The sequence below is a fragment of the Cyprinodon tularosa genome, unplaced genomic scaffold (genome assembly GCF_016077235.1).
Source record: "Cyprinodon tularosa strain WSP-4 unplaced genomic scaffold, ASM1607723v1 ctg11, whole genome shotgun sequence".
Classification (NCBI taxonomy): domain Eukaryota; kingdom Metazoa; phylum Chordata; class Actinopteri; order Cyprinodontiformes; family Cyprinodontidae; genus Cyprinodon; species Cyprinodon tularosa.
The window spans coordinates 2,260,899-2,273,441 of NW_024037893.1; the positions used below are offsets into that span (position 1 = coordinate 2,260,899).

The 12,543-nt window shown below is 37.0% G+C and overlaps 1 protein-coding gene across 10 annotated transcripts in view; it reads left to right on the forward strand.

The window, feature by feature from the left end:
- The window catches only part of slc2a9l2 (solute carrier family 2 member 9, like 2), a 177,462-nt gene that overhangs the window by 71,968 nt on the left and 92,951 nt on the right, over positions 1-12,543 (forward strand). For all 10 annotated transcript variants that reach the window (XM_038295565.1, XM_038295606.1, XM_038295545.1 and 7 more), the window contains exon 8: positions 7,825-8,012. In XM_038295565.1, coding sequence (XP_038151493.1) covers positions 7,825-8,012 — 188 coding nt within the window. The remainder of the gene's footprint in view (positions 1-7,824; positions 8,013-12,543) is intronic.

Genomic DNA, 12,543 nt, shown 5'->3' on the forward strand with positions numbered 1-12,543 from the left:
TGGGTTTAATGAGTATACAACCATTTTAGCAAGGTAACATTGGTTAGCTTTAGCTTGTTCTAATGCATCATTTAGCTTGTATCCTTTAGCTTCATACAGTTCGATAGCTTTCCTCTTTCTCCTGTTATTTAACCAGAGTGCCTCATCTTGCCGCCTGCAGCCTTCAACTGCTCTTTTAATATGAGCCTCACTAAAATTCTTAAATTGTGCAGAAGGGCCTCCTTTCTTGCCCCATATGAACATAGGTGTTGCTTTAACATGAGTACCCAGCCGAAAATTGTCATTATAATAAACTGTAAGGAAAAAACACCCTTGCAGAGAAGTTTCAGGACAAACTCTTTGTGCCTCCTCACAAACTCTCTGTTGATGTCTTTGAATTAACTGGTTCCCAAATATGTCCTATAGAGATGTGAATTTTAGTTAAAGATGCCATCTTAAAATTCTAACACCATGACAGCCACCTGGTTGCTGTCAAACAAATTTCTATATTTATATCAAACACATTAGTACACTTGAAGATATAGACGGCCATCCTAAACAGCCAGATTGGGCAACATCTCAACCTGGCAACAATGCACGTAAGATGGAAAATGTTAGCCTTTAGATGCAAAACCCCATAATGCACCGCAACATATTTTTGAAAAATATTCGAACATAAGTTCTCCAAATATAAGAGGAACATTGTGGTTTGGTTTAAACAAAAAAAAAAAAATAGTTTTATTGTAATTTAGTTTGTTGCAAGGATTTTACAAATGAAGAAATAGGATTTTACAGTTTGAAGAAATAGACAATTACACCATATGCTGGCCGTCACAAGGATGTGCATGACAAGGAAGGGCTATATATACTGCATGCATCATTTAATTAGTTAACATTGTATTACTTCTTGAGCTCCTTGAGTTAAGTACCGTCACAGGTAGGTGTTTTGGCCGGAGAGTAAGTGTTGGGACCGGTATGACTTAAGGAGGGCCGGCCCTCGCACACTGAAATTAAGACCGGCCAACCGGGGAAAAGGTTGAAACTCAGTGGAGCACATTTATATATAGCTTACTCTCCCAATGTCTTTGTTTTTAATAGCTTCTTTCACCAAACAAATATGTCCAGTCTGAGTTGTATTTGTTATTTGGATCTTTATCTAGTTTAGAAAGATATTTAGAAAAGCACAAAATCATTTACAGAAACAAAATGGAGATAGCTTTTACTCATTAACAATTAAAGATGAAAAATTCAAGTTTTTTCTAAATACACCATTTTACTTCGGTGCAATAATCTGCTTCTGTACTATGATAAAGATTGCCCTCTAACCCAAAGACTATTGTCTTGTTTAAGAACATCTTGCTTGACATACCTCAGTTCTACCCAGGTACGTGTTGCTGGTACAGACCTGCACTTTGCAGGATTTTAGTGCTGTGGTTGTTGCTGCGCTGTAGTTAAGGGACTTGTTGTTAATGCTCACAGATCTTGCAGACTGGCTCCTTGGTGTCCCATTAACATCACATAGTGCTAGACAGTAACAGCATGTTCTCTTGCTACCCCACCTGTTTCCTGTCATGCGACATAGCCACAGTGGTTTGCCATTAGTGATTTCAGAGTTTAAACATGAAAACAAATCTATGTCAAAGGCTGTCAAAGAAATCTCTTCACAGTTGATTTCAAAGTAGTTGGAGTTTTGTTTTTTGTTGTTGTGTATCTGCTTCTGCTCTGTCAGTACTCAGTGTGTATTTATCGAACATTTGTTATACATACCAAAGGTAATATGAAAGTGTTTCTATCAAAGATAAAAGGAAGTGATACTAAATTAAATAACAAGACAACTGAAGCTGTAGTAGAGGAGCTGTCAACAAAGTCATCATGTCATGTCATATTGACATAAATAGATACCAGTTGTTCTTTAGAAAAATGTAGGCAAGCTCTGTTTAAATGGGCTAAGGTGTACCAGCTAAAACTATTTTAGTTTAATCTTAGAATATAAATATTCTAATTATGTTTTTTTTTTTGACATTTTTGATATCTTTCTACCACCCTTTATTAGCAAAAAGGATAAAACAAAACCTCTGAACGACTTTAATTGCTGTTGATGAAATCCACACAGAAACTGTCTAACATACACAAATAATACTATATAAAAAAATAACAATGTTTACCCCCTAAGTTCTCAATTTTCAGCTGATAAATAAAAATAACACATTAGTATTTATCTGCCATTGTAACTTAACAAGTGTAAGAGTTTTCTGATAAAACAAAGAAAAAATGGTAATTCATATTTCCTGATATATATATAGATATATATATATATATATATATATATATATATATATATATATATATATATATATATATATATATATCAGCGCTGGGATGATATATATATATATATATATATATATATATATATATATATATATATATATATATATATATATATATATATATATATATATATATATAATATTATATTTAATATAAGCAGGTGAGGGCAATATTACAATAACATATTCATTATATGTTTCAGCTGTATTTCTGCTGGTGATATCCTGGTAGGGAACCTTTGCCCCACACTTGCCATCTTCCCTTACTGAATAAAAAAAAGATAAAAAAGAATAATTCCCAAACCCTTATGATATCAGCATTATTTTTCCATGTGAAAATGCTTTGTTGTGGTTTGAGCATGTGTGTGAATAGTTGTTTGTCCTGTTTGTCTTTATGTTTGTCTCACCCTGTCCAGGGTGTACTCTGTCTCTCGCCTGTAGACAGCTGGAGATATGCACCAGCACCCCTCACGAACCAGCTTGGGATAAGCGTGACGGAAAATGGATTGATGGATGGAAATGCTTTGCTCTGAATGATGCACACAATTCTGAAGAATGGTACTTTTTACAAGCTGTCCTTCAGCAGTGGTTTGCTTCTCCTCAACAAAGACATGATTGTCAAGTGCCTGATTGACAATTTTACTGTTAGCAGATAAAACAACTTTAGCTGAAGATCCCTACAGCTCGTCCACAGTTAAAATTTATCTATTGGCTGCCTCTTTACTAATGTTTTTCTTGCAAGTTTAGGTACATGGTTTTGTCATATCTGCATATCTGAATAAACAGCTCTTTGTGAGATGTCCAAAGCATGGGATATTGTTTCAGAGCCCTGCTTGACACTTTTCTCATTGAGATGGTAGCTGTGCTCCTTTTTTTTTTTTTTTTTTTGCCTAATTCAGTAGTTTATTAAGGTTCTCAAATAAATGTCATCATCCCTCGTACTATGCAGGGATTTGAACCAAGATTAGGTTTTATGCTGGTGGTTCTTATGAATTAATTAGATGACCTTGGAAGGCGATGGTTGAGTTGTTTTTGTTTAGGAATATAGTATTGGCTTCAAGCAAAAGCATGACACAGTTTAATTAGGAAAAAAATAGGAAACCATACATAACTTCATTTCAACAGAAGAAATACACATGTTTTTTTTTTCTCTATTCTTACACTGGTGCATTCAATGATTCACTAAACACACATTCACTCTGTCCTTATACTTTCCAAATTCTAGGCTGTATGCCTCAGGAGAACCTGAACCTGCTTTCATGTTGGCAAGCCTGTATCTTGTGTGGTCAGGGTCTACACAGTCTGCCATCAAACAGTCACATCCCATCGCTCTGCTTTTGGCCACCCTCTGTTCTCAGAGGTCTTCTTTTTCAGGTTATGTTCTTAATCCCCATCCACCTGTGTTTGAAAAAGCCTCAGGGATTTACTTTTAGTGGCAAAACGATCAAAAGGTAGAGAAGGATGCCTGTATATCTACTTCTTTCCTCTAGTGCTAAAGAGTGAAAACAGCTGCCAGACACCTGGTCAGCTCTGCTAAGATAGGAAATAGGTGTGTATATCTGGTTTGATCTTGAAGTTGAGAAAGAGCTCAGCTCTATGTAACAATTTTTTTTCTTGTAAATATATGGTAAATTATGAAAAAAAAATCCTGCTGTACATCAGCTCAAGATATTTTTTCTTTAAAATCATATTTAGTATGTTCTGCCGTAATTCTGCATGAAAATAGTGATATGCAGAGCTTTGCAGGAGCACCTGCTGGGTCACAATTAGAGGAAATCTGCTGTAAAAAGATTTAAATTGGTTGGCAAATAATGCTGGTGTATAACTGCTGGGTTCCTCAAGGCCCACTGGGAAACTAAATGCATAATTCATAAATCTGGATTCTCACTTTAAACGGTGTGCTGTGGGATTGATATTGTTTGCCCACCTGTTTGTAAATCATATAATTTGAATAATAAGATTTGCACATGTCTTAGTGTCATGTTCAGGATAACCATTTTATCAGCTGTACTTGAACTACATTTAAGGGTACAGTGCAAAAAACAACATGGACTTAAAAATCCCCTGAGGAGTCCTTGTTCAAATAATCCTTTCCCTGTGCCCAGAAGGAAGAAGTAATTTCCAATTCTATTCAGAAATCTGTGGACACAGATTCCAGAATCATTTTGCATCAATTGGCAATAAAGCCTGCAGAAGGCTTTAGACCGGAGACCTCGATTTAAGACCCACTAATACTAGATTTATAGGTTTTTTTTCTAGAGCTCATCTCACCTGGGGGAGGTGTGTGATAGCATATTTTACAATAGCTGGATATATTACTCCTACTACATCCTCAAAATATGACGGAATCTGCTAATGATTCGAGTTACTTAAATGTATTTGGGATCTGGCCAAAGTAGAAAAAAGCTTCTCTTAAATTGAGCTAAGATTGCAACATAATCCCTCATTTAAATTCTTCTAATGGCTGCATGCAGCAGAGGAAAACCAAAAATCAGTGTTGATGTGTTAGATGAGACATTACAAGGCAGAACTGAAAGACATCACAAATATATTACCTATTTTCACACTTTAAAGAGTAATTTTTTTTGTAAATACACAATAATATGTCAACTGATTTGACTAAGGGTGCAACTAAATGAACAGACTTTTAAGAACAATAAAAGGGAACATAACTCAGCAGCATCATATTAATCATATACTTCTGGAGAGATTCTGGTCCTTTCCTATTTGCTTTAGTTTATTGATATCTGGAGTTATTATACAGATACAGTGTGCACCTTGAGATAAATTATCATGGATGTCAAAAGTCACATATAAACACAGCAACACTCATATATTTACATGCAGATTATTAGTGCAGCATCCTATGCAAAGACACTTTTGCTCGGGGAAATCTAGAACTGGACTCACAGTCTTCTAGTCTGAAGTCTGGTTTCTCTTTCCACTGATCCACATCCATCACAACCAGCTGAAGCTGAAATGGAAATCCAGTATGACACTTCACGGATCCCCCACTCTCTAAATGTCCTGCTGGCATCTTTCCAAATTGGCATAAAAAAATTTGTTATATATGCCTCAGACAAGGAAAAGGCAAAAGCAAAAATAATGTTGTTAATATTTGATTGACAATTGCACCATTTTGGCTTTATGTTTGTTTATTGAAGTATTAAAGGGTTAAACAGTGTTTTTGGTGGTAGGTTTAATTTATTTTAGAACCTGACAAAGGCCAGATTATTTTTATGCTAAAATGCTCTATGTCTTGTTATTATGACAATGATATTTATTTCTAATATTTTCTGTCTTATTTCAATACTTTGCCTGTAACTTTGGCACTTCTCTCTAGTTTGCATTTGTTTGGTGACATTAAGAAATAGATGTCAAACTCCAGTCCTCAGAGGCTGGAGTCCTGCTGCTTTTTAGATGGGTCTCTACTTCAGCACATCCAAATCAAGTAATTGGCTCATTAGCAAGACAGCTGCATACTGACAAGGTTTTTCAGCCCTAAGATTTGCATGCATTGAGCCAGGGACAGATTTGGTTGTAGCAGGACACCAACCCCTTAAAACTGGAGTTTGACATTCTTGTTTGGAGATTTTTAAAATTATTAGGTTTTGTTCCTATGTTTATATACACACTCTGATAAAGCTACATAACATTAATTCAACATGATTTAAATAACATACAGGATGTGGTTAAAGAAGCATTTGAATTATGTGTAAAAAAAAAAAAAAAAAAAAAAACACCTTCAAAAACAGCATAAAGTGTGGAAATGAATCATTGCTTTACACATATTGGTTTTGGTCATGTTACTATTCTGCTTCCCTAAGCTAGAGTCACCTAAAGGAGAGATTCCAGTCACAAAATGGAACAACTGCAAATACTAAACATCAGGAATGACAAAGACACATGCCCTGCAGAAATGCCCATTGCATGTTGGTTCATGTCATTTGACATTTGATTTGGATCCTTAATTTTTTATTTCTGCCTTTGAAAGTCAATGGTGTGAGACCATCCATCCCCGATGTAGATGTCTTAAGTTTTTTCTTTTTCTCTTATATTTCAAACTGAAATAAAACAAAATTGCTGTAAATTCTTTTCTTGTAGTGCAACCGCTTACAGAAAAGAGAAAAATAAGATTGTAAGTAAAAATAAAATATAAGAATAAAATAAGATGAGGATAAGAATAAAATAAGGATGATATGTGTGTTCTATCTAAATACTAAGTTAAAGTAAGTTTTTGAGCAGGTTTCTCAAATGATGAAAATAAATAATCAATAATATGTATTTGTGTTGAATAAGGTTTTATTCAGATAAACATGAATTCTGAGCTGTAGGCCTACATTATAGGTCATGATGAACTGTTTACAGTCAGTAGCTTTGTGTCCGTCAGTCCAAGCTCTATTTCTTCTTTTTCCATAAGTCATTGTAATGTCCTGTGAGGCTGGAGTAGCCCCAAGGGCTGCTGGGTAATGTCAACATGGAGAAAGCATCACCCTTTTATCCTATTTTTGTGTTAAAGAGGGTTCTTTAATGTTGGTCGTCTGTTCATGCTAAGCTAACATTATGTTCTTGAGGTCGCAGCTTTAAGTGTTAACTTTGGCACCACATGAAGAATGTTTCACCAGTTGGATATAAGGGAACAAGCATGTTTTACTTACTTTACTTACTTATCTATCGGCAGACATGCTATAATATCAAGGTTAAAGTCATCATTAGTACAGACCGAGCTCCCAACCCAACTTTGAGAATAAATTGATCGCCAGACTTTTTAATGCCTATAACGGCCCACCACTAATACCGTACATACATATATATACCGTATAAATATATAAACCTTACTGAGTGCAAAACAGGGATTTATGATTATGATTTCCTTTATTGAAGGTAACTTATCTAACAGTAACGTGCCCCTTGGTAAACCATTAAGTACCGGAGACCTAGGTCAATGTACATCATCTATATGGAAGTTGGGGTCATAAAGTAAAACAAAAAAGTTAAACAATTGAAACTTTTTTTTTCAGGTTTTTTTTTTTTTTTTACACTTTAAAATTTTGTCAGTTTCAAATTTCTGACCCTGTTTTTCCATTGGGCCAGGGCTTCAGATAATTGTGTGGCATTATGACCAACAGTTCAAAACTGAATGGGAACTGTGAATTTGTCTTTAAAACATCAATGTTATTCTATTTTTATCCAAACACTTTTGAAACATAGCATGCTTCATGTATCTAAGAAGAGAAGATTTACTCATTTCTTTTATGAATAAATACATTTAATATTCAATAAAAAATTGCTGATAGGATGAGCTTGGAGCCCAATGAAGCTGCAGGAAGCACATATAAACTTTATCATATTCCAGTCAGATGTTAAAGATTTAATAAACAGCTCAGTTTGGGGGAATATATCCGCTTATCGCTTGCTGTGGAGCTTATTCTGCATTTACTTTAATCCTAGCATGATGGCTTTGATTTTTGGTTCATCTTCCGTCGATATTTATGATGCTGTGGTTTTGTGTCAGCTTTTCAGAGGTTTTTGGGGAAGACGGATGTGTCCCAGGAGCTAGAAGAGGTCCACGTGGAGGCTCGAGCTCGGGACAGCCTGAACGCTGTGTCTGTGTTGGAGCTACTGAGGAGCCCAGCTGTTCGCTGGCAGCTCATCACAATCATCATCACCATGGCCTGCTATCAGCTCTGTGGCCTTAATGCAGTAAGACGATGCACACATTTAGATTGTCATTTTTTCGGTATTTTGCTTACGATATTCTTGAATTTTAAGTGAAGTGATTTTTTTTTGTTATTTCAAAAGACAGATTTGATTGTAGCAGGACAAGACGTTTGTCCATCCCTCCAAACTATACTTTATTACCCTTTGTTAAGTAGCTCTACACCTCAGTCCACTGAGGTTTGCACCAATCTCTGCAGCTTTGATTACTTGAGCTCCTTAAAGAATTTCCAGTTTATAAGAGCATGTTTGTGTGATTTTTAACCCACCTGCTGAAAAAACTTGAGGGATGAGACACTGCTGTTGGATGCAGGGACCTCCTTTCTATAGTACCAACTCACAGGATTTCACTACCAGTTGACGTGCCTTTCTGATTACCAACCATTACATGGATCTGTTACTATTTTTAGTGCTGGCTCACTTGTGGTTCCCACTGCCACGTAACTCTAGAGAACTATTTGTCACTGATTGTCACTAGTCAAACACAATTTTAATAACTAATATGAATAATTACATAATTTTATGGTGCACTTATTAGATATATAAATGCTATTATGGCAAACTAGCTGTAGGTAGCATAAGCCGTAAATTGAGTTTTCTTACCTTCCTGTGTTGTCCTTCCATTTAATACCACATGGCTTCTCTCTCCTGTACATATCCCGATTGCTTCATCTAGATGCCAACAGCCTTCTTTTGCACTCATTCTTTACTGTGAGTCTACTAACAGCCATAAACAAAGCAATCTGTCATTTTGTTGGTGTCACTGCAAACCGCCTTACATAGGACTGTATGTCTGCCTTGCTGTTCAAGATTCCGCCCTTATTGAAATTGTAATAAAAAATTTATAAATCTAAATGTAGTTGACCTCACCTTAATAAATATGTTTCCACTGAAAAAGAGGATTTAGTCTCTGTTCTAAGTTTTCACTCAGTTGTTCGATCTAAACCTGGGTTTTGGCGAGGCCAAGCAGGTTTTTCTAAACTAAACTTCCTAATTTTGAGGCCTCCTGTATGAAGTACATCTTTGCACAAAAAGAACTGCTGTTTAATGGAAGTTGGGATTTGTAAGTATGAAGGCGCATGAAAGTGTCCAACAATCCACACAAACTTTTGACCTGCTGTGGTTAATTTGCCACAGCCACATCTAAAACCTTGATGGATTGATTGATTGATTGATTGGCTTTATTAGTCTCACAGTGAAGACATTTGCTCAATAACTAGTCAAAAAGAAGAAGGAAAGAAAGATGCCTATATATATATATATATATATATATACACTATATTGCCAAAAGTATTTGCTCACCTGCCTTGACTCACATATGAGCTTAAGTGACATCCCGTTCCTAATCCATAGGGTTCAATATGACGTCGGTCCACCCTTTGCAGCTAGAACAGCTTCAACTCTTCTGGGAAGGCTGTCCACAAGGTTTAGGAGTGTGTTTATGGGAATTTTTGACCATTCTTCCAGAAGCGCATTTGTGAGGTCGCACACTGATGTTGGACGAGAAGGCCTGGCTCTCAGTCTCCGCTCTAATTCATCCCAAAGGTGTTCTATCGGGTTGAGGTCAGGACTCTGTGCAGGCCAGTCAAGTTCATCCACACCAGACTCTGTCATCCATGTCTTTATGGACCTTGCTTTGTGCACTGGTGCACAGTCATGTTGGAAGAGGAAGGGGCCAGCTCCAAACTGTTCCCACAAAGTTGGGAGCATGGAATTGTCCAAAATGTCTTGGTATGCTGAAGCATTCAGAGTTCCTTTCACTGGAACTAAGGGGCCAAGCCCAGCTCCTGAAAAACAACCCCACACCATAATCCCCCCTCCACCAAACTTTACACTTGGCACAATGCAGTCAGACAAGTACCGTTCTCCTGGCAACCGCCAAACCCAGACCCGTCCATCAGATTGCCAGATGGAGAAGCGCGATTCGTCACTCCAGAGAACGCGTCTCCACTGCTCTAGAGTCCAGTGGCGGCGTGCTTTACACCACCGCATCCGACGCTTTGCATTGCACTTGGTGATGTATGGCTTGGATGCAGCTGCTCGACCATGGAAACCCATTCCATGAAGCTCTCTGCGCACTGTTCTTGAGCTAATCTGAAGGCCACATGAAGTTTGGAGGTCTGTAGTGATTGACTCTGCAGAAAGTTGGCGACCTCTTCGCACTATGCGCGTCAGCATCCGCTGACCCCGCTCCGTCAGTTTACGTGGCCTACCACTTCGTGGCTGAGTTGCTGTCGTTCCCAAACACTTCCATTTTCTTATAATACAGCTGACAGTTGACTGTGGAATATTTAGGAGCGAGGAAATTTCACGACTGGATTTGTTGCACAGGTGGCATCCTATCACAGTTCCACGCTGGAATTCACTGAGCTCCTGAGAGCGACCCATTCTTTCACAAATGTTTGTAAAAACAGTCTGCATGCCTAGGTGCTTGAATTTATACACCTGTGGCCATGGAAGTGATTGGAACACCTGATTCCAATAATTTGGATGGGTGAGCAAATACTTTTGGCAATATAGTGTATATATATGAAACCTGAAGTCTTATTATACAGGGTTGTTGTTATACAGGGTAATTACATGGGTATTTATATAGATGGGTATTTATCTTTATAGCTATTGCACTGGCTATCAAATAAAAAAACCTACCCATTACAATGAAATGTGACTCTCTTCATTTAATGTATACTGCTCATCAACCTTTTCTATGAGTTGGAGATTTTATGATTTAAAAATGAAAGATAACAAATGAATTACATTAGGCCTCATAAGACACCATAGAACACCTATGAAATGATGGAAACAACACAAACAAGTTGGATGTGACAATCAGGTCAAGAATGTGTTTATAATTGCACATGTCTATATAAAAAGGCGTAAAGAAATGCGCAATTGTGCAAGGATGCCAGTCTTGACACTGCTGGAGGACATCACCAGTGGAATGGCGGATTATTTACTGATTTAAATTGTCCAGCTTCACAGAGGGACACTGAAGAACTATGCGTCTCTGTGCAACATAATGATCTAACTAGCCCTATGTGCAATGGGAGTTTTTTTTAAGAAGGTGCTGACTATCATGTTCCTTTTTTATGAGCCGTTTCCCCGACTGCTGCAGCCATATGTTGTTTAGATTTTTTCAATTCTCTGAAAATCTGGTTAAATAGATTCAATTCAATTCAGTTTATTTATATAGCGCCAAATTCACAACACATGTCATCTCAAGGCACTTTACAGTTCAACCAGATCATACAGTCAAATTGATACAAAGTTTTCTATCTAAGGAAAACCAGTTGATTGCATTGACTCATTGACTCAAATACAATCCCTCACACTAAGCATGCTTGTAGCGACAGTGGAGAGGAAAAACTCCCTTTTAACAGGAAGAAACCTCCAGCAGAACCAGGCTCAGTGTGAGCGGCCATCTGCCGAGGCCGACTGGGGTTCAAGGAGACAGAAGCAGAGATACATATAACATTAAAATTTTAATCAAGGAGATGTTTTCCTAATGGATTCAAAGCTATATTTGCACTTATATTGCTATAAAGGAAGATCGGTATATATCTTTAATATCACAACTGCTTTTATTAATATTCAATGCATTTTTGATACAAAGCTATGCTTGTATTTGTAAAAATTCACAAATGTAGTGGGGGATTTGTCGGCTTGACTCAGAATTTTTTTTTTTACAGCTACTGTAATAATAATTGCAACTATTGCAAATAAAAGCTGTATTGGAAAAAGATTTCAAACAGGGTCCATAAGTGAGGGATGGTGTCCAGGTATACTGTACATTTATTATATTTTGGCCAAGCCCAAAAGCCTCAAAAGTCTAATTTTAAAATATAAATGTTGTGATGCTTTTCCTAATAGAAACATAACAATTATCAGCATTAGGTAATAATTGAGCTAAATTCAACAGCTATAGACAGCACTCACCTAAACTTTGTTGAACAAAATAGAACCAACAGGCTTTTAATTTTTTTACCCATTTATTCAGTAAGTAGCTGATATCTTTCGAGAAGTTGCTTGTTGGCTGTAATAAATGTCTCTGGTGTGTGTTGAAAAGTTCTCTCTGTAATGGCCTGATAGCCATGGTTGTTTGGACACAGGCAGGTGCCTTCCCAGTGTTTATACTAATTTCCATATGTATTTAGGGAGGGATGGGGGACAAAACGAATTGTGACCCTATTATCAATTCCACCTAATTTAGGATGTATGAAGGTTACAAATGCAGCAAGACATTTACATGTGGTTTTATATGTCTACACACGTTCTCTACACTAACAAATTTCTACCGCCAGCTTTTAGTATGAAAGCTGCAGACTCTTTCATGTATTTATGTAGTGATTCAGAATAGAGGACCCAGAATTCAGGCGAGACAGACAGTGGGATAATTTAGAAAGCACTTATTCAAAATGAAGGGCTGTGGATCTGCTGTATCAGCAGCAACTAGGGCGTCTAAAACAGGAACCTCTACAGGATAGAAACACAGGTTATTGACCATGATAATCTGAAG